The 23,016-nt window shown below is 36.4% G+C and overlaps 1 protein-coding gene across 4 annotated transcripts in view; it reads left to right on the top strand.

Annotated features, from left to right (window-relative positions):
• The window catches only part of VPS13B (vacuolar protein sorting 13 homolog B), a 430,899-nt gene that overhangs the window by 72,383 nt on the left and 335,500 nt on the right, over positions 1 to 23,016 (top strand). For all 4 annotated transcript variants that reach the window (XM_066178010.1, XM_066178000.1, XM_066177992.1 and 1 more), the window contains 4 exons: positions 92 to 283; positions 863 to 1,032; positions 3,131 to 3,325; positions 4,810 to 4,934. In XM_066178010.1, coding sequence (XP_066034107.1) covers positions 92 to 283; positions 863 to 1,032; positions 3,131 to 3,325; positions 4,810 to 4,934 — 682 coding nt within the window. The remainder of the gene's footprint in view (positions 1 to 91; positions 284 to 862; positions 1,033 to 3,130; positions 3,326 to 4,809; positions 4,935 to 23,016) is intronic.

Below are 23,016 nucleotides of genomic sequence, written 5' to 3'. Positions count from 1 at the left end.
TGATCACAGGATTTGAAACAGAAGTAGCTGATGAAATTATGTGTTATTATGTCCAATTGTCTAGTGTAACTTTTTATAAAACTTGTTGTAGTTTCTGGGAATCAGCAAGACCTTTCTTCAGTAAAGAGTGAAGATTTTGGAAGTGTTCAGGAGATGTCTACAAAAAGCCTCATTGTGGGTCCACTCAATCTTCGTCTGGATAGCAGCGCAGTACACCGGATCATGAAAATGATAGTTTGTGCTCTGGAACATGAGTATGAGCCATACAGCAAAACTAAGCCAGGTTTGCTCCTATTGCACACACACAAATATACAGAATTAAACCAGACTACATTTAGTGCTTTGAAGGTGCACATTTCAAATAGTTTTTATGAGTCCAAAGAGCAAAATGTAAAATAGAGGTAGATTAATCACAATATCCCCATTGGTGTTGGATGAACTTCTGAGATAATTTCAGACACCTTGAAAGCCATTTGTTCTAATCACAAGCCTCGTGTTGAGTTAGAATAGCTTACTTCATTGTCTACTCTAGCTTAATTTTGGAGTCTTAGAGAAGAAAGTGTTCCTACTGATATTTTACTAGTTCAAAATAATGGTCATACGGGATGGAAATGCATGGAAACAAGTTATGGTGGTCTGTTAAGATGAGATTCTGAGACCAATATAGATTTCAAGTAAGGAAAATCCAGTTAGTATTGCATTTAGCCTTAGGTAGAAGCAGCGTGGAGTAACATTATTAACCATGAAGGGGCAGGGAGGGAGCTTTGCATTTTTTGATAGTCCCTAGTCATTTCTGAAACATCAGCTGTGGGGAACATTTTATATATTTTAGTGAAACATGTGTAATCTTCATTTATTGTAGATATTATAGATGGAAGTAGAACAATGCCAAGCTCAGAAGAAGTAGCATCACTGGAGGAATACATTCCCACTAGACTTACAACGTTCACTGTTCTTAAGTGTACAATTATAATCCCTGTGGCAGAATTCAATTTACTTGACCACTTGCTGCCCATAATCCTGGGTGAAAAGGTATGTATGCACAGATAATGATTCAGTTCTTTGTATCAGCATGTGTTATACGATATAAATTTTCTTACTGGCCTGTTACTCCATGTGCTGGATGTATCACTGAGTTCTGGATTAGTTTGGTGTCCGTGAGCCTTAACTTCAGATACCTAAAATGAGAGTTGCCTGACTAGTTAGACTTGGAAACTGAAGGTGTCATGTATGGATAGGAAAAATATTTTTGAATACTTTTTTTGGCTTCTAAAAATGAGGAAGAGGGTTTTGTACAGGTAGATAATGACCGGACAAGGGACAATGGTTTTAAACTAAAAGAGGTTGGATTTAGTTTAGATGTTAAGTAGAAATTCTTTATTCGGAGGGTGATGAAGCACTGGAACAGGTTGCTCAGAGAGGTTTTTCCCTTTTTGGAATCTCAATTTACGTTTCTTGAATGAAACCAAGAGTATTTAAAACAACAGTTTTGAATTTTAGATTGGAAGTCATACGTATGTCGACTTACTGTCCTATTTTGACGCATATTTAATAAAATTTTTAGATTTGTGTTGTAATTTGGATTGGAAGAGTTGTTTGGAGGTGTTCTCCAGGAGTTCAACATCCTGGTCAAGGCAAGAGTGGGTTGCTCCAGGGTTTGTTCTGTCAAGTGCTGAATTAGCACCTCTTCTGTCTTGCTCTTCTCTGTACCTTCCCAGTAGGTTGCAGTAGACAGCAGTAGGATTCTTCTCTGGCCTTCTCCAGACTGAAAGACTCCTAAAACAGAGCTCATGTGCTCCAACCCCTAACCACTTTGTTTCCAGCAAACTTTTTCTAGTATGCTCATGTCCAGCCTGTGCTGGGTGCAGTACTCTATTTTAATTAATACTATGAGAAATAGACTTGGAGGTCTAAAATTGTGGTGTTAATTTTCTGTGGAACAGCATCTTCTTTTGCTGAGATACCTGGCATGGCTGTGTCTACGTAAAAGATTACAGTGTAAAGGCTAGATCAGCATGAGATTGTTATGGTGATAGTGTTTTGGAGTGATAAAAAGGTAAACAAAGATTTTACAGAACAAAATATTTTGACTTTGCATATTCTTGTACTGGGTTGACCTCAGCCAGCTGCCAGATGCTTACCCAGCTGTTCCCACTCCCCATCTTTAGCAGAGCAGTGGGGGAGAGAATGGACGGGTCAGGGGGGAGATCACTTACCAATTATCAGTAGGAGCAAAACAAACTTGACTTGAGGCATTTAATTGCACTTATTGCTAAGAACCCAAACAACATCTATCTCCTGACCTGCTTTTTCCCTCAGACTCAGTTTCACTCCTTTGTTCCCTGACTATTCTACCTCTCACCCCTAAACAGAGGGGGTTGGAGAATGGAAGATGGGGGTTAGTCTGTAACAGCTGATCTTTGCCATTCCCTCATTCTCCCACTGTTCTGCCTCAGTGCAAGTCCTTCTGGCAGGCTGCAGTCCTTGAGGGAAAATCTGCTCCAGCATGGGTTCTCCTCAAGGCTGCAGTGCCCTTCAGGGCATATCCACCTGCTCCAGCACGGGGACCTCCATGGGCTTCAGTGTGGATGTCTGCTTTTGTGTTGTCTCTTTCATGGGCTGCAAGAGAATCTCTGCTCTGGTGCCTGGAGGTGCCTCTGGTACCTCCCCCTCTTTCTCAGACCTTTCTTTTCATGTTGCTGTTTCTCACTTCTTCTCTGAGTCTTTGCAGCCTGTGTGGCATTTTTTCCCATTTTTGAATCTCTTTGCACAGAGGTGCCCGCAGCTTGTCTGAGGAGCTCAGCTGTGCCCTGTGGTGGAGCTGTTGCAGCACTGGCTGAAGCAGGCTGAACCTGGCCCCTGACAGCCCATGGTGTCCCCTCGCAGGGACTGCCCCTGCACCACCACCACCTGGACACCTGCAAGACAGTTCCAGATAAAAAGTCGGTTATTTAAACTTCAAAGAAAATACTTTGGAAAGATTTGAAGATTTATAGTATAATAATAATGCCATGGTATCTAGAAATAGTTTATTTCATGTAGATTTTCTTACGTGATTAGGTAAGAAACATATGATAAATAATACATTTGCAGTATAATTATTATATAATATTTTTCCTCCCTGCCCTAGAACTTAAGTGGACTGTTAAACACTGCAAATTTCCAGCCCCTGCGGCCTTTACCTTCCATCCGAATTTTGGTGGATAAGGTGAACCTGGAGCACTCGGTGCCGATGTATGCTGAGCAACTGGTGCATGTGGTCAGCAGCCTTGGCCAGCCATCCGACAACCTGCTTCATTACTGTTACTCACAATGCTACCTGAAGGTAAAAGAGGGCTTGAGATGTGTGCTGGGAAAAGGATCATATATGTTTAGTTAATCCTAAGTGTTAGCAGGTTTCCTGTAAGAATGTTTTCAGCTAATTTGAAAGGCCATAGAATAAACACTTCTCACAGAACGTTGTTATTTGGGATTGCTGCTTCTGACTTGAAGCAAGTGTTTTGTTATATATACACTGAGCACTTCATATGAGGAAACTGCAAACTGAAGCCCCAAGGTCCTTGTGACAAGACTGAGTTAAAATTATTCAGAAAGAAATCTTTTTCCTCATCTGAGATAATGCTCCTATGAAAAACTGTCACTACTAGTAGTATTAATGGAGCAAAACCATCACATTGGATATGCAATCAAAAACTGTTAACAAACAATTTAATTGTTTGTCATTTTAAGAGGACAGATCTCTGAATGTTCTCAGGTAAAGATGCATTATGTGAGAGGAGCTCTTACTGTGAGGCTGGGGGAAGCTTAAGATAGGGAAAACTATTTTGAGATGGTTCAGTTGCCATCTGCTCTAAGGAGGAGTTTTAAAGCAGGCCTTTCCAGCCTTTTAGGATGTGCTTAGAAAGTTCAAAATCTTTTGGATGCTACTAAAGTATAAATAATTAATACTACTACTCTTAATTTTAGTCAGTTTCTCAGTTATCTATTCACTTCCATGATATTCTATTTTAGTAAGAATTTAATTATTTAAATCTTAATTATCTGCATGCAAGAAGCTGTGTTTCAAAATTGCATGGCAAGCTTTGAATTTTCTGGGTGACATGTTTACCCCCTGCCACATTTAAAGTGATTGGAATTGCCGTAGTGCAAGTCATCTGTATGCTTTTCAGTTTGAGAGGGTTTTTTTTTTATCTTCAGAAAATGTTTTAGTAGCAAAATTTGGAAATCAGCTTTGGATTTTAAAGGGTTTATTTGCTAACTTTAATAGTGACTGGATTGTTCTGTTCTTATGAATAGTGGTACAGCATGTTAAAAAACAACTTCAGCAGTTTGTTTGCCATATTGAATGGAGGAAAATCATAAAGAATTCTTGTGATGAATCTTTCTTTAGCCAGGCATTATTAAGTAAAAAAGCTTTGAAGGGAAGCTTCTAATTTCCTTAAATACCATGCTCTTATACCAGTGTTGCTATAATTACTCAAAGTGATTTTACTTAGTATGAAAGGCAGTATATAATCTGCAAGTTTAAAAGATATAAAGTATTTGAATTGAAAAATTGTAATTCAGCATTCTTTTAAATTCAGCAGAGCATAGTTTAGACTTTTTGAGTGAAGAAAATATTTTTACATTTCTAGGGCATTATTTGAGTTAGATATTTGTAACTATATTTATGTTTGGGGAAAAGGATTTATCCAAAAGTAATGCACAAATTATTTAATATTTGCTAAGTATACTTATAAATACATATGTTGTAAAATATCTTGAAAGTAATCTAATCATGTGATAATATACCAACTGAATTTGTTCCAGATATTTGGTTTTCAAGCAGCATTGACTTCTTTGGACAGTAAAGGATTATACTGCATCCCTGTTCCAGTTATCCCCTCATTCAGTACTGCTGTTTATGGGAAGCTGATCAAGTTCCCCAAGTATTGGTGAGCATTAAGCCTGTATGGTGTTTTTAAATCATGTGCATAATTACTTTTGCATTTTTAATGAGGGATTTAAAAATGCCAAGCTTTCTGTATATTCCTGAACTTCTCTGTCTCCTCTATCATATTCTGCTGTTACATCTGTTATCGTTCATAGGTTTCTTTGTAAGGATGGCAGTCAGTGTACATTGTAGACCCTTGTTTGGCTGAGGGAACTGAGTGTGCTGCTAATGACACCAAGGTCACAGGTTCAATCCTTGTATGGGCCGGTCACTTGAGATCCATGATCCTTGTGGGTCCCTTCCAACTCTGCACATTCTGTGTTACAGAAGCCCTGTGGTAAATGGCTTTTTTCTAGACCTTGGAGGTTTCTGGAACCAGTTGCCACTCTTTCTTGAGCTGATACGAAAGCTGAAGTTACATACTGATAACAAGCTTAATGTTTTAACTGAATAGGTCAGCTTTTTCTGTTTTAAACTCAACCAAAAAAAAGCAAGAAATTGGGGGATAAAACCCCCAAGCATCCCGAACCCAAAGTGTTTTTATTACACTTTTATTTGTTTCTCATTACAGTTGGAAGTTTTTCAACATTGTAATGAGATATTTAAAATGTTTGTACTAGTTCAGATGTTAAAAACAAATACTTTTCTTCTGGAAACAATTCTGTACTTTATTATGAAATGTGCTATATAATTTTTTTTTAGCCTTAAATATAATGGAAATTCAGTATTTAAATTTATCTCTACAGCTCAGTTCTTGTGATGATAAGTGTGTAATAGTTTATATTGCTAGGTTGCATTTATAAAAACTATTTTCAGGAAAATCAATTTTGGAAATCTTTTGGACAAGGTATTAGTTTTCTTTATCCCTTATTTTGAGCAGTAGCTGTCTGTTATACTATTTTATGACTAAATCCATGCAAAAAAAAATTACATAAAATGACAGGATAATGAAAAAGTTTGTTAATGGTTAAATACTTTGGCTTCAAACATGGTGTTGAATACCTAATTTGTAAGATACATTTTAATGGACTGTACAAAAAAAGGCTACTTCTATGATTGTTCTTAGCGTCATGTAAAGAATATACTAATTTTTTCTTTCACAAGCTGCGATACCATGTTAAATGTAAATAGGTTTTAGCATTATCAGCACACCACCAGGTGGTAGCAGCCTAACTGACTTTGTCATATTTTCTATCAATAGTTTACAAAAGTATTAATGGCTTCAAATTAGTTGCTGTTGTGTTGTACCATTTTGCTAGAAAAAGTGTTTCCAGGATACCCTATAATCACCACTAATCAGAGTACTTCAGGACTTTAGAGCTGATAGCCTTTCCTTACGTTATCTGACATCTAACACTAAGCTCTGGTTAGTAATCCTGGTTAGCAAACTGCGTGAATAAATCAATGTTGAATGGAAAACTTAAATTTCTTTACTATATTGTAAACCCTATGTTTAACTGTGCAAAATCAAAACAAAAATACTTTAGGGATGAATTTTTAAATAAATCTATCATCTGACAAGTTCATGGTATTCAAGTGCTGCTGCTTTCTCGTAAGTGTGCTTGTGCTTGCTGTGCTCCATCTCTTGCTCGCTCACGCTTGGTTTCTTGTGCTTTTCCTTGTGCACTTTTTGACACTTGCCCTCACTCTGTCTCATGTTCCTGGTCTTGCCCTTACATTCTCTCTCTCTGGTGCATTCTTGGATTCTCTCGTGCAATCTGCCTCTCTCACATTCTTTGTCTCTCTCTTTTAAAAATGCGTTGTATGACCATGCATACCCAGCTGGAAAGAGCTGTAGTTTTGGGAATGATCCTGCCTTAAAACAGCAAACTGTCTATTGGCATTTCTTAGAAGATATTGTTAGACCAACACTTACTGTAGTTCTGTGGTGTAGTGTGTTTTGATGGTTTTCTCATTTTTTTCCTGTGATATGATCTCTTTCTATGACTCATTTATTTATTAATGAAATAAAAAACTTTATAAAATGAACTTAGTCCAACAATTTATCTAAACTAAGCAACACCAATTTGTGAGTAATAAAGTAGAAAAACAAATGAGTACAGCAGCAGCCTGGTTAAATGAAGTGTAGTTTGAAGTGAATAAAACTCCAGATGAAATGCATCAAATAGCACTTCAACTAAATCGAAATCAGCATGAGGACTGAGAGCTTCATTGAAGTCATGCAGTGAGTGAGAATTAGTCTGGTAGGATAACCTGGTAATGTCATTAAACTTAAATTCAGTCCTCCCTCCCAAATTATACCACCTGCTTTATTTGGATTTGTGGATTTCACATTCCAGAGTTTCTTAAAGTGCACACATCTGATGCTACATGTGTTCTTCCATTTCTTTGTAGAAAATACATACCACAGACCATACCTTTTAAAAACAAAGACATTTTATGAACTGTTATGGAATCCCTTAGGTAGTATGTTTTGAGTTAGCAGTGAAAATCTCAACTTTATTTCTGACATAAATCAGCAGAATAGGTTTCTTTTCGAGTTGCAGTACAAAAATCTCAAAATTACTGTTACATACAGTGTATAAAATACTGTAGTAATATTAATTTTTTAAAACTTGCTGAAAAACATTGGCAGAATGTTTTAACAGATAAAATTTCAGCAACGTCAGCCTAGCAAATTCCAGTAGATAACCATAAATGGCCGTAAAGTGCTGTTTACCTATTAGATTCTTGTCTCGTTTAATTTCAGTTAGTACACTTTCTTTGTATAAAAGAAATGTACTCAAACCCACTGGTTAACTAACACTTGGACATCTTTTAAATTGCGTAGCTAATCTGTTTTTATTGGAAAGTACAAACCATCTGGTCTTTTGTTTTTTGTCAAGCATAACAAGATGCAAAATACAATGTTAATGTCAATATTTTACAACTGCTTTATGTAGTGTTGCATGCCAGATTGTAAAGCAGCTTTCAGAGCTTTCAGGAGGATGTCTAAAACCAACTGAGAATTAGCAGAATATGGCTAAAAGCCTAGGGTGAATGACAAGAATGTTTATTGCCAAACAGAAATCTTGAGAGGAATTAGCTGATTTTCTTTTATTCTTTTGGCTTCAATGTCTGTGGTAACAGATGAGGTAATCTGGTGTGAGACACTTCAGTGTTATAACCTTCTATCACTTCTAAGATTCCACTTCATTGTACTTCTGAAGAATGCTAAATTAACAGTATAGAATACGGATTTGTAATAGCCTTCCTTTTGTTTTTCTTGTATCTGATTGATAGTGCAGTGTCTTCTCTATATTTTGAGTTAAATATCAGTCTAGTTATATGTGTTATTTTACTGCTTTTTTAAACCTGTCTTCTCTGAACAAGTGTTCCAGACTTGTGCTTTTTTTTTCTTTATCAGGTCTGTAGGAAATTTTTCACTTACTGCTTTCAAGGAAGCACCAGTGCAGAGTTGACTAATAGCTAGTCATGTTAAGTTTGAGTGTGTGAATTAACCTTTTATAGAGAGGTTGAGAACTTGCTGGGTAAATTATTATCTAGGACTTCTAGATATTAGAAGTGGTCTGCACTTGAATTATTAGAGAGTACAGAGCATTTAATTGATTGTTCCTGTTTTTTTACTTTGTCAGAACAAAAATCTTGAATAGAAACTTGCAATAAGATCTCAATAATTATTAGTAAACAAAAAACACAGTCTTGGAGATGCTTAATAGATACTATTTCTGCAAAGATTCTTTCTTTTGAGTTGTTCTCTGCAGACTGTCTTAAGAAATAAATTTCACCTTAAATACATGCAGTGTGCTAATCTCCATCAAGATTCATCTTGCTGATGAAGAAGGATTTTTTTGTAACAGGAGATTTGCTTTGTGTTGTCACTGTAGTTTCATTTTCTTCTGTGTTTTTATTGAAGTGCTAATCATTATTGACAAAAGCTGACAAAAGTTTAAAATTTGCTTTGCTGTTAAAGGCAGTCACATGTGTCATATGATGCTGGGCACCTCAAGTGTCCAGAGGTCTGTCACTTGTTTCAGTGGTGAAAGCTGTGAATTACGGACCTGACATAGTTATTTTATTAATATGTGCACTTACAGTTCTGAAAGATCACTTAGGAAATTTAGATGCAGTGCTCTTCGCATGGAATGAATACATTTATTTTCTGTAGGCTCTTCTTATGAACTCTGAAGAACATTAATATAGCATAGCTGTGCTTGAAGTTTCAACACAAATTTAACTGTAATGGTAAACATTTACTGTGTCCTTAGAACCTGCTATGTTTAGAGTGGATTGGCACATAAAGTTATAACTGCCTTTTGGCTAACTATTATGCAAAGATTTTGAGAACTATACTTTGCCACCGTCCTGAACATCAGCATTTTGTTTTCTTACCTGACTTCCTCAATTTTATTTTGATTTTGTCATGGTGTGGTTGTGAAACGGTTGCTTCGTAAACACAATTTAGTTTCTTTTTTATTTTCTAGATTTAATATTAACATTAGAAAACCCAAGGACTCTAACTCCCTCTACTACTGTATAGTTTTTACTCAAACGTTTGTTATTGTAAAGGTATTTGTGTTTTTATATAGCTTTACTTCTATTTTCTTCCATCATTTCTTCCCTTACAAGGCAAACATCACTCTCTTAATCAAAGCTATGTACCTGGTATGCCATACAGTTGCATTCTTATTTATAGAATTAATTCTTAAACCTATTACACAATTGAGTAAGGTTCTAGCCAGGGTGTGCTCCTGCTCATGTCTGCTTCAGGGGTCATCTCGTAAATACCATGTACATTTAATGGTATCCCCATGAATTGACAAGGGTGAGAGCAATTCATGTTGATCTGCAAGCAGAGTGGTAGATTAAAATCTGGCTTCTTACACGGTCAGAAGTTATTTAGCAAGGAAATTAGGCTCTGCTGACATGGCCTTTAGCAACAAGGTACTGTGATAGAGCAGGAGATTTTAGGATTTGCTGCTCACCAAAGAGAGGATTAAAAGTGTATAATGGGGGATCTGGTGAACTATCTGTTTTTGCTTCTTTTTTGATTAAAACATCTTTGCAGGACATGTCCAGTGGACTAATCTGCTTAGGACTAGAAATCATAGTAGATTTGTGAGCTTGAGAGTCGTGAGATTTAGCTGTCATGGCATTCAATGTAGTTGTGCTAGTAAGAGTCAAGCAGATCCTACTGGCAGGTAACACAGAGCCAACTATCCACAAACTGTGAGCATTAGATCATAAATCTAGGAAATTTTCCCACAAATTGACACTTAGGTCTTGATTTTGGCAGCCTGTTTTATTGGCTAGTCACAGTAGATCAAGAGCAATGTCAATTTAGATTGGGTGTGGATTGCATTTCACATGGGCGGTTGAGGGGCACACTCATTTCTTGGGTCAGAAGCAAAAACAGGTTGAAAACACATGCAACTAATTTTGTAGCATTCAGTTGTGACTATTAGTTATGTCAGTAATTGAATTTAGCTGCCAGATGAAAATTTGGAGTATTCTTCAAAACAGAAAAGATCTGGGATTGAATGCCTGAACAGATGCATTCAGTGTACGGGACAGGGGAGTTTCAGCCACCTCAGCATTGTTCCAGTTAGATCTGGCACATGTTAAAACCTGTCTGAGCTATTGAGATATGCCAGTGGTTGGGGCTGTGCAAAGGCAGAACACAACAGTCATTCTCCTGGGTTCTGCAGAAGTGGTTGAGTAGTACTGCTTCACACAGCAACAGTTAGAACAGCACGGGAGGGTGCTAGATTGCTTCAGCATTGTCCCCTTCTCTGCTGTTGCCTAGAAAATACATCAAAGAACATAATACTAAATCACATTTTTAAAAATTAATTTATTGGTAGCTGGTTTTCGTAGGACATGAGGTGAGCAGTGACTGACACTTTCAGAAGTTTGATTTACTGTGCATCTTAGTGCTTGAGGAGTAGATATGTCAATATAGTATAGCATATTGTGAACAGTAATGTAAGGTGATATAACACCTTTAGCAGAAGCACTTTTCATTGATTTAACATGTCTTGTTTTATAAAAGTTCAAGGGGGTCATGCTTGTGTATAAGGATGAAGATGCTTAAAGAACTTTTGTGGAACATTTCTGATCTGCAGTGATATGAACATTTTAAGTTTCAACAAGAATATTTTCAACTGCACTGTTCTGGAAGGAGCTGTTGTTGGTTACCAAGAAAAGCACTTGGAATAGGAGGGGTTTTGCATTCTGAGTACATGACTTGCAGCTTGATTAGTGTAACAACAAATTAACTTCAGTTGCAAACCTCAAGTTTAATTTTTTTAAAAATCAAGTCCAGATCAAATGTTACTGTTTCTCAGCAGATGTGGCAGGCAGCATTCAGCAAATCTGTTGAGAATGCACTTATAATCAATGTAAATTGGAAGCAGTTGTATTGTTGAGTATTGTCCATGAGGAGGAAATTCAGCAGAGTTGACGCTAAAGGGTAGTCATGGGGAGTATTTCCAGTGTAGTTATTTAGACTAATTAATTGTCAGGTCTCTTCAGTGAAAGTAAATTAAGCTTATTAACTATTATCTGTCCAGGGAAAGTGATTGCACATGGTGAATAGTTAATCCTGATTTTTGTAAGTGTTGCCATCAGGACTTGCTGGCATTTGTACTAGAAACAAGCAAATGGTATTTCAAAATGTGAAGGATTTTCAGAGTTGAAGCTGCATTTTGATTAGAGACTGGTGAAAGGTATTAAAAACCCAATCTTAAAGCTGAAATGCTCTTATATAGCATAGATCCTAAAGGAAAATGGGATCCCTGATATATATTTCTTTTGCACTGGGTGTATTTGGAAAATCTGTTTCTGTTAGTGGTAACACTATCTGTATCAAAGGACCTTATAGGATTTTCAGTGATATTCTCTACTATGAGGCTTTAACGGTGTAGAATCTGGCTAGAAAGGTGCACTGGTGGCAGTTCTTTGCACAAAGTTTGCCCTTTGTTTCTCCAAAATTTCATCTGCAGTTTGGTGCCTTTTTTTTTTTTTCTGCCTCTAAGTGAATCTGTGAATTATGAAGAGAAATACAGTCTCTGTGCTGGCATCTCTGCTGCTAAATAACACATTGCTAGAAACCCATCTGTGACCCCGAGTGTTTTCTTGTGTCTCAGTTCATATACACACATCTACTGGTAGCTTTCCTTTCCACTCCCAAAAGGTAGGAAAAATAAAGTTAGATTTAAGAAAGACATATATTGAGGCTTCAGACTGAGGACAGCTTCTGACATGCTCGGTCCCTTCGGCATTGTTTGAGAAAGTGCCTGCTGCCCTGGCCTGAGGCTGGCAGAGAGCAAGCCAACAGGTGAACAGTACGCGCAGCAGACATTGCTGGAGGCAACACGTAGCCTTCATAGCTGGCAAACAGGGATGCTTGAAACTTGCACCCTGAGACTGATTTTGGTGTCATTCTGCCAGCCAGCCCTAATCAAATGTTGGTTATTACACAGAATTATGAAGAACTGTACTTTAGTGTGGCAGCTGCTTTCTTACTTTTCACCTTTTTCTTTGCATCTTCTTTTTAAGGTAATGCCATAGGAGTTGATGAGATTCAAAGCACTGTTTTAAGAATCTGTAGTCATTAAATGCAATAACTTGAAAATAAAAGTGGCCTTCCATTCATTTGGGCTTATAATAATTCTACAGGGAACTATATTGGATTATTCACCTTGTGTACCAAATAATCTACCTTCACCAAAGCTGTGTTTTTACTTCTTGAGTAAGCTATATGCTTGTCCATTAAGCTATATAGAATTGCTGATTTGTTTATCTTTTTTTGTTTACCATCATTATGCTCATGGAGCATTGTCACGTTGCTGGCCAAGCTGTAGCATATCTTTTTTTGACTCTACGGAGCTTCACTCTCAAGTGGTGAGCACTGCTTTCAGCTGAAGTGAGGTACCAGAAACCATAGTTAAATTACGCACCTACTCTTAGAAGCACATTAATGAGACTCTCAGTTGAAGCTGATAACCATGATAAATGGTGACTGCAAACAGTTTATTAAAACCAAACTATTTATCTTGTCTCAAATAATCCAAATATAAAGGCTCCTGTGGATATTCAGCTGTCCATAATACCTTAGCATCTTTACTGCATCTGTGTTCATCTCTAGGTGGGGGAAAAATACTGTCCTGTGTCCAGAATGATTTGTTTGCCGTATTCTCCTCCTGCTTGTTCTCTCTGTCATCCAGAGGTGCTTTTTCATAGGAATAGTCCCTTCTCATAGATCAGGGTCTCTTTGGTTCTAAGCCGAGTGTTTGTTTCCTCACACACAAACAATATGCATTGTCAACATTTTCCCCAATCACTTCTACTCTAGTTGTTTATAGTTTTGTACTCTTTATTACTATTTCTTTTGCAATGCCTTTTAAAGGAAGTTAAAGTAACCTGTCAGGTGTACATACTGAGGAACAGCATTGAATGAGTACTGAGGTACAGTGTTGAATGCATGTAAACGTTTGGATCTCCATTTGGGCCTGTATGTTTGGTAAACATTGTTTTTCATTATGTTTTAATCGTCTAAAGGACACCAGCCCCCAGTTTCTGAACTATCTTTTTAGCATTGTGTGTTTTGGATGGGAATTTTAGAGGGCCATTTGAAGAAACAACAAAAAAGAGAACAAGTAAAGGCAGGCTCAGGCGGGATAGGAAGCTCTTAAATAGTAAACTGTGAGAATAAAACCTGTTTATCGGATTTGGAAATCATTATACCTGTTGTAGATACTTCTGACATCAATGCAAGAAATGGAAAGGATTATGTTAGTTCAGACACCAGTACAGAAATTGTGAATTCATTTTTCTATTGATCAGATTTTTTTTCTCATGTGTGTTTTTTTTTAAACAAAAGCCAATATGATTATTTTCTTTGCTGATGTTTAATTAGTTTTTTCTTCGAGTTTAATCGCTGATTCCAAAATGAACAATTGAATAGAAGGAAATATTTGGTAAACATGATTAGAATATTTATTTGATAATGAAGAAATATGCAGGGAGAATGAGAGAATTAAGAATCTGGCTTTCATACTTTAAATGAACAAATGGAAATGGGACTTTGCTAATGTCACTGACTTAGTCTGTTGCTCCAGAAATACTTGTGTATCTTTGATTTTGCATATGTGCTGGATTTGGCTGTGTGTATTTATAATACAAGAAAAAAATCTTTTTTATGTGAATACTGACAATATTTTCATTATGTGTGTATGTGATAAATTTGATTGTTTTGAAGACTCACTAAGGCTTGTGAAGTTTTTAATTAATTAAATAGGTATTATGAGACACAGTGAATAGAGCAAAACTGAGTACAGGAAAACTATAGCCATAGAATCTGCTTCAAAGCCTGTATTATTTTTGAGGACTGAATGGTGTAAAGTAATGCCAGAGTCAATGCTTAAAGATGGTAAATTTGGGTTTAACAATAATTTTAGTCTTTGAAGTATAAAGTATTATGCGTTTACTGAGATTTAATGTTTTGCTTTAAGTAGCTTTTGATAGCCTTTAAAATTCTTTTGAGGTTGATACTTAATGAGGCCACAAAATAATAATTTTAAAGTCTTTGTACTCTTTCTGCAGTTATGCAGTGTTTACGTGTGAACCCTTAGCACACCTTGTCCATTCATGTCCTTGCTGTTGAAGATACCCTTGATCCATCCTTTGCTATATTAAAGGCTTTTCTGGTAATCAGAAAAACAAAACATGCTTCCCTGTTTCCAGCAACTTCTTTTTAATGCTGTAACTTCTCTCTTAAAGGATAGTGGAATTGGCTATTGAGGTACTGTAAGGCACAGAGTTAAGTCCTTTTATTTAGCAGTGTGGTTGGATTTAAAGGATTGCTCTTCCGACCCCAACCATTGTGTTCTACCTTTCTGAGAATTCGGATACAGAAGTACAGCTTTGCTTTTTTAGTCCAAAATTCCTGTATTTTGTTTGTGACATCTCCATTTAGGGCAATAATATTGTTCAAATACTAATTTTGTTTTGTTAATGCAGACATGTACTTTCTTACTGCTCTGACTAGCTATAAAAAAATTGCCAGAATTTCAAACAATCTTTCCTCTCTTATTTTAAATATGTCCCTTTTTTCTCACCAAAATATTTTACCAATTTTTGAAAGAAAATAAACAGCATGCAAAAGTTTTTAGTAGAAGAAATTCACAGGAGCCCCCAAGTCATAATCTACTTACCTTTTTGGACAATTTTTTTTTCTGAGATCAGTTGTTAGTGTTACTTGAAGTTGGGTTGTGTTCAGCTCTTAAATCTTTAGCAAGGAATTTGAAACTGTGTTAGTTCCCAAGAAGACCTTTGAACTGGGTTTGTCAGTGCAGTTTTCTTCACTGAGCACCAGCATGTTTGAGCCCTTCTGGCTCCCTGTTTTACCTGCTAATGGCAACCAAATGGTTCTGTGTGGCAGATTTAGAGGATTGATTTAATGGCTGTTTCTGCTGCTTCTGGGATTGTGTGAAGGGGGAAAGAGGAGAGGGAAAGGGAGAGGATGGGGTTACTTCCCTAGACAGTAAAGCAGGCTGCACTGTGGGAAGCCAGTACCCCAAACCCTGAACCACCCCTGTGGCTTCTGAGACTGGATACACTGTAGTATCTGAAGCAACAGTACTGGATTTATAAAAGTTATAAGGAAGAGTAATGCTTGCTTTGTTTTAGTAAACAGATCTTTGTGGTTTGGAGGTTTATGGCCACTGGCAACTTTTACCTGGTCGCCTCTGGTGGTTTTGGTCATCTGCAGCTGTTTAGTTTCAGCATCAGCCAGTTTCAGCTGATTTCTTCTTGTCCCCCACCCGCAACTAATATTTATCTACCAGATCAATGATAATGATGGCTGGAATTTAGTTTGGCATTGCTGCTTTTTCATGTAGGATCTCTTTCTCAGGGAAAGATACAAGGCACAATTAAAATGTAGGTGTAAAAGTTCTCTGCTTTTCCCATGATTGATTCCTTTTGCACTATCTACATTAAGCCAGTGATTAGCTGCTTCTTTCCAGACTTGCTTCTGGCTTGTTTTTGTTTGTAATACATTTTGATTTTTGGCTGCTGTAATGAATGCTGATTTTTTTCATGGTTTTTATATTTGGATCTTGTGAAACATAATGCAGCTGTCATATCCCTTCCCTTGTTCTCACTAAAACCCACCATCAACAACAGGAGGGTTCCTAGATCCAAGTAATAAAATTAGACCTTCTCGCAGAAGAAAGACTGGATGCTTAAAGTGTAAATAATTTAAAAAGTCCTGAATTCACATTGAGAGCATTCCATGAGGAAAGTTTCTTACCCCTTTTTTTCAGATCTCCACCCCACACCTTGGGGAGTTCTGAAGATGCAGTTCTTTAAAGATGTAACTGGATGCTTAATATATATGGTTTACACACATCAAAAACTTAAATACATAAAGAAGACTGAGGTCTGCTTATTATCTCCACAGAGCAGGGAAATTGTAATTTTTATTCTTTTATATATTAAAATGTGTATCATATTACTTTGATGATTATTTCTGGGGACAACTATGAACTAGTGCTTAGAAAAAGTTTTTTACAAGAAAAAAAAAGCAATTAGTCACTGACGTCCACTTGAAGTTTGTTGGCAATTCAGATCCCTAGCATCTCTCCCACTGATGAGTCAGTAAGCTGAATTTGATCTAAACATCCTAAATATGTTTCTCTAATGCAGCTGCAGGTTTAAGATATTCCTGCATTGCAATTTTAACAGCCACCTTAGTTTATCATGTGTCCAGAAATAAGACTGAAAACCCCCAATCCCTTGTTGGTATCAAGAAATTTTTAGTTCAGATCTGTTGCATTTTGCGGCACATAGGCAAATGACCAAGCTAGAAGTGATCATAGACTGCTTTCTTGCCTGCTTTCTGAAACATTTTATCTGCAAATAAAAAGACTCATCTGATGCTTAGTAGGGCTCGAATCATGTTGGGGGAAATTAGAACTTTCCTACTTTCACATTCCAGGTGTTTGTTTTTTCTTGCACACTTTCTTCTCATGTTGTCTCATAGTATAGGTCACTGTTTCTCACTTCTTGCTTCTTTACAAACCAGTATTATTATGTGCATGTAGCAATCATAGTTTTTAATCTAATGATCGTAAGTTTAATGTCCAGATGGGACAAAATGAATGCAATTATTTTAAAAAACAAGCCAAGTTTAGAGCTTCTAACATGTCCAGACTTGTGCATTCTTTACTTTAAAGGGATTTTTTGTTTTCAAGGTTTCTTCCTTTTAGATTTTTTTTTTTAATTTCATGATTTTTGTTCTTGTAGTATGCATTCATTTTTGGTGTGCTGTATAAAGCTGAGTTTTATTGTTCCGTTAAAACACACTGTACTGAGAATTGGGAATGGATAGCCTCTATTCATTTTCTAAGCCTTATTAAAGTTTGTACTCTGCCTATATTGTTTTGTTTTCACAATTGTTTCAAGGAAATCTGTGCGGATTCTTTTGAAGTTTGGATGGAACTGAACACTTTGCAAAAGTGTTTTCATCACTGACAAGTTACACTTCAGAACTGATGTTTAAAAATCTATAGAGAAGTCTGTTTTAAAATGATAGCATTTTTCTCTTCTAATCCCTTATCTAAAATTTTCAGAAATACCAAGTTAATATTTTGATTTACTGAAAAAAAGAAAAAATCGGTGAGCCCTTAAGTTAATTGTTTTCTCCCTTGTAATAAATTATATAATTAACAGTTTTTCCTACAAATAAGAGGCCAAGGCAGGTGCAGCTCCCGAAAATTCCCATATGTCAGAGATGATGTAAGATTCCGGGCAGCCTTTAGTGAAGTCTATAGAAGAGCAGAAGTTGAAGATATCAGTCTTGAAGGTGCTTTTGGAATGAAGTGTTCTAAAGCAAGTTTAATTGTTTGGGATTTTTTTAATAGTAACTAACTTGGTCCTCTAGCATAAATAATTGTATGTTGCTCTCTGAAGACTGAAAATCATGTTAGTATATGTGGTTAGTTTGGGGTTTTTTGTGTATAGCAGTGACTTCATTTTGGCATTTCAAACAAGGATACTTCTATTTCCCTTCCTACATGTTTCCTTCATAGGTTTGATATTTGTCAGTAAGGAGCTAGACATTGTTTCCTTTACAATAATAATAGTTACTTAAATGTTAAGAAAAACGATTAAAATTTTAATTTTTAAAAATTAGATATGAAGCATCAGATTAAGTAGAAATATAGATTTGTTGCAGGAATGTAGATGAAGCCTTTGCTTATGTCTTATAAAACCAGCAAACACCTTCTGCTTGCTGAAGAGGAAAGGTGTGCAAATGCTAACTGAAATAATTTGGGCACTTAAATTACATTCAGGTTTTTCTAAGGCACAATTGCTAGGTTCTAGTAGCAGGTTACTGGTTTTGTTATTTTGGAAAAAATGAACTAACCGTATTTTACTGTACAGGATATGAGTAATAACAAAAATCAAATTTTTTCGAACATTTTGCAGGTTCCAGGTTTGCAGTTGGGGACTCTGTATAAACCTCTGGACCCAGCTGTTCACCACTATATTCTTTCAATCACTCTGAGGTGTTGATTTTACAAGAATGAGTTGCTGTTCCTAAAGTCTACAAACTGAAAATATTTCATAACGGGCCTGTGAACTTACAGGGATTGGTTATATTGGTGCCTATGCATGCTGTATAATAAGGACCAATTCATGTTTTTGTTCAAAAACAGCAAAGAAAGCTATTTGCTTTAATGGTATGCCAGATTTATTCAAATATTTCAGCAAGTCTGTATTACAGTTTGTCAGCAAACTGGGTACAACCAAAGTGTATTTAAAAATCATTTAATTAGGACAGATTCATTTTCACTCCATGCCACTACACAGCAAGACTTGCTTGTTCATATTTCCTTAAATTTATTCTGGAACTTGTCCAAGTTCAGCTTTAATGAGTAGCCTATCCTGCTAGTTAGGATTTATTTTCCCCCAGAGAAGTGTGTTTGAATTGGTAGTTTTTTAACCTGTTCAGTTAAATGAACATATGTTCAGAACTGCATCTTAACTCTTGAGTGTAAAGACTTGAGAAATAATTATTTCTATTGTTGTTGCTGTTCTAAAATGCAGCTTAAGTGGTGTTTTTAGATCCAAACTACGTGCCGTGACTTTTTTAATAAGGTGAAGAGTTTTGATATGAAGTTGCTTAATGCAAATTTAATGATACAATGTAGAACCACAGATCTGATTTCATTTACTGAAAAAATCATTTGTACTTGTATTTTCACTTATTACTTGAATATATCTCTTGAGTCATAAAACTTGGTTAAATATAGCTCAATACCTTATTAAAGATGTATTTCCATATTAACAGGTGCAGGTTGGTGGCAAACTTACATTTTAAGATCTTTTAAATGCATTATTTGTGTTTCAAAACTATTATAATAAATCCTGAATTATAATTGTACTTTCATCACTAGCTGGGTCTAGTTAAAATTTCCTTTAAGCAACATTTGCTGCACATGTCGTACAATGCTTCCCATGCCTTGACTTTTTATCTATAAAAAAGGATTTATTTTCAACTTCCCATTCCTCCAAACTTACCTGAAGAAGTCCAGAGGACTTTATTCCTATGGGATTGTTAAAGTACAGTAAGTGTAGAATTTGCATATTGTTAAAAAATATCATATGCTGTTACTACTCCTAAGGGACAGTTTTATGTGAAACTTCTAAGTTTTGAATGTAGCATAGGTCAGTACAGTAGCTGTAATATGTATTCGTTGAATAGTCAGACTTTTAAAGCAAAATTTTTTGCAATGCTAAATTGTATGCTGTGATTGTCACAGCTCTTCAGATTCCCTCTGAAACACATTAATTTGTTAATAAAAATGTGTTTACATGGACTTACAGCAGGGTCATGTTCATTCTGAAGTTTGCTGAAAAAATGTTTTCTACATTCTTTGTTCCTTCCCAATTTTACATTAGGAAACCCATCTTTTGAAATATTTAAACACTTTGTTCTGCAATACTTAGTTTTAATCCTGCAAAATAGTATGGAGAAATAAGGGTGGGAAATAGTGAAAATGTTGTGTGAAAGGATTAAAAAAGGAAAAAGTATCAGAAAGGAAAAACATATGAGTGCACTTTCATACTAAGATAAATGATAAAGCATGGCACTAAAATAAAAAAAAAGGAATACCAGGAAACAATCTGATGTCACTATGCATTACATTTCGTTCCAAGTAATGCCTGCAAAAGCTTTCCTAATGTGCATAGATAGTTTTCCAACTTCAGTTCTGTGTAAAAGAAATGGGTTATGCTGTCTGTCTAATCTTAAGTTTTAAAATAAATTATTATGTATGCCATTTTGTTTCACAGGAATGGATTTTCCTAAGTACAGAATTCCTTTTCATACTTCTTTACTCATGTATACCTATTTTGCTTAAATTGATAGATTACTGAGCTTGGATTTAAACTTTAGGAAGTTTTAGGAAAACGAGTTCAAATTCTAACTTGAGATGAACATCAGAAAAGGTGTCAGAGCTGTAGTCTCCACCTGTGCTTTTCACAGTACCCAGAGCTTTTCTTTGAGTGGCTACAGGCATATGTGTACGCTTGCACAGATCATTTCTTGTGTATCTGAGGAGCTGAAATGGGACACCTGTTTCATGTAATTGCATCCACAGTACAGTGATCATGTGTCCTCTTGTGCTCTTGTGTGGTAGAAATGGTCAGGATGTGTTCCAGGCTCTTTTTTTCCTTTTGGGTGTCTGAGTCAGGGTTTTTCTTTAGTGGTGGTTTTTTTTGTCTTGTTTTGTTTTTTTAAACCAGGCAGCATCTGTCTCTGTTTGCCTGACTTAATACTGGTATTACTTTCGGTTTTTGTTTCATCCCTTCTTAAAGCAGTTCTAATTTTCAGTTTAGGTAATTTTCTGATGTTTAGAAAATGCTTTTTTTACATGGATTTTTTACGCCACCTAAATTCAAATGTGTTTGGATATGTTCTTTTCTATGATTTGTACTTTTTGTGAGAAAAGCGTTTTCAGGAAAGGTTTGCTGTGTGTTTAAACGTCAAACTGTAACAGGAAGAGCTTCAGGAGTTTTTTACAGATATTTCTTACCCTTTTGGTGACCTGCTGTGCTGCAGTTGATAGAAGTGAGCCTGGAATGGGGTCTGGTCATGCACTCCAGAAAGATGTGCATGGGCCTGGCTGTCAGCAGGTGAGGCAGGTGGGAGATGCACAGTTCCTCCAAACAGGTCATACGTAACTTCTTTGTTCTAGCTTGCTGTTTGGTGTTTGTGACTCCTATTAAAAGAAACAAAATCCAAAAAACCCAACCAAACAAGGCTTAATACAAGATCTCTTCTTCAAAGGCCTCTAATGAGTTTTGATTTTTCTAGCCACAAAGGCTGTACTTATAGGTGGATTCAGACTTCAGACCAGATAGATTTATTCAAACAGGAGACTGCTCTTTTTGTGGGGGTGTTTTGGAGCATGGTATATGTTCATATGTAAGAAATTTCTACTACCAGACAGAAGGCTGAGTTCTCCCATATAAGCGTGAAATGTTTTTCCTTCTTCCATGTTTTTTTTTCTGCAAATGGCATTTGAAGCTGGCAACATAATTGTGTCATTAGCTTCAAATGAGTTGCAAATCAGAGGCAGTCTTGTTGCTGATTTCCTCCCCCTTCTCAGCATTTTTGAGACAGGTAATCCTGATTCCAAACTTTATGAGGTTGGAAAGCCTCATTCTAAAGAATACTGATTACTATTACAGAAGGTTACAACATCTGTTTTTGTTTGTTCTTTGTCCTTCATCTGTATTTACATCCATTTCTGAGAATCTTTGATGAGTACCTTCTTTTGTAAGAATCTGTTGTTCTTTTATTTTCATATTCTTATTTTTAGTGAGGAACAGTGGCTGTTGTGGATGGTCTTTATCTGACACTTTGATCTGTGGTGTAGACTTCCACAGCTGAGAAGTATTGTAATGTCCCTTTATAAGCAGTGGGCAGAAACAGTGACCTGCAGAGACATTAAGTTTATAATCCTCAGATCTTGAATTAATGGATCTCTGTTATGTCTGCAAGTGCTGTTTTCTTTAGATTTACCTTAGAAGGTTCTAGGCCACAGTCCTAGGTGCGGATATTTGTTTATACAGTAGGTATCTAAAACTGAGCTTAATTCCTCTTGGTCCAGAGAAAATGGTTTTCACTTACCAGCTGTTAGCTGGTATTGACAAGGAATTAAGGGAGAAGCTCTGTTTGGGACTTAAGGTGAATGCTTCTATGCATTCTATGTTCGAAGTGATGACATTATCTTTAGCTGTACCACTGTGTCAACATAGTGGTTGAGAGATGTCTTCAGATGTTCAGAATGCATATTTCCAAACCACTCTTTGTAAGTCGCATCTGCAGCTTATGGGCCAAAAGTGTTAGCAGCAGAATATTTTCTTAGTCTGCTGCTTCATCTAGAGCGTGGTGAGCCTGGGTCCAAGAAGTGATAAAGTGGGGGTTTTTTTTTTCCACAGTTGTCTTGGTGAAGGCCACATCTCTCATTCAGATGCAGAATGTTCAAGAAATCTACTCCTTAGTACCAGACTTCTGTGTCAGACTTTTTGCTAAAGGTTTTAGAATTTGAGCATCACGAATGGCCTGTTTCTATTCTGCAGAGTCTCTGCAGCCAGGACTAGCTCCTATGTGTTAAGTTATACAGCTGCTAGCATTTTTGTTTGGGCCTAGGTAGGGGATGTGGTGTATTATGGCTGCTTCTGAGAGTTGCTTGGATGGTTTTGATTTTGCTGATCTGAAGAGTCATTGAATGTCTTCATGTATTTACATTTTCAGTCCCTGAGCATTTTGGTAAAACATGCTTTTTTTCAGGGCCAATGGATTTTGTGTGCAGCTTCAGCAGCTTTGCCTCATTTGAGGTTCTGATTCCCAGTGGAACATTAACCTACTATTTATTTTTAAGGGGATTTGAACATGTCCCTAAAATTTTCTAATGGAGGAAGTTCTCCATAAGGAGAATGAGCAATTACGTGCATCAGTAATTATATTGCATGGAGTTGTAGGATCATAGAATGGCTAAAATTTGGTACAACCTTAAAGATCATCTAGGTCCAACCCTCCT

The sequence above is a fragment of the Chamaea fasciata genome, unplaced genomic scaffold (genome assembly GCF_029207755.1).
Source record: "Chamaea fasciata isolate MVZ Bird 193981 ecotype frontalis unplaced genomic scaffold, bChaFas1.0.hap1 SCAF_1, whole genome shotgun sequence".
NCBI lineage: Eukaryota > Metazoa > Chordata > Aves > Passeriformes > Sylviidae > Chamaea > Chamaea fasciata.
This window is presented reverse-complemented; position numbering and strand designations above follow the sequence as displayed.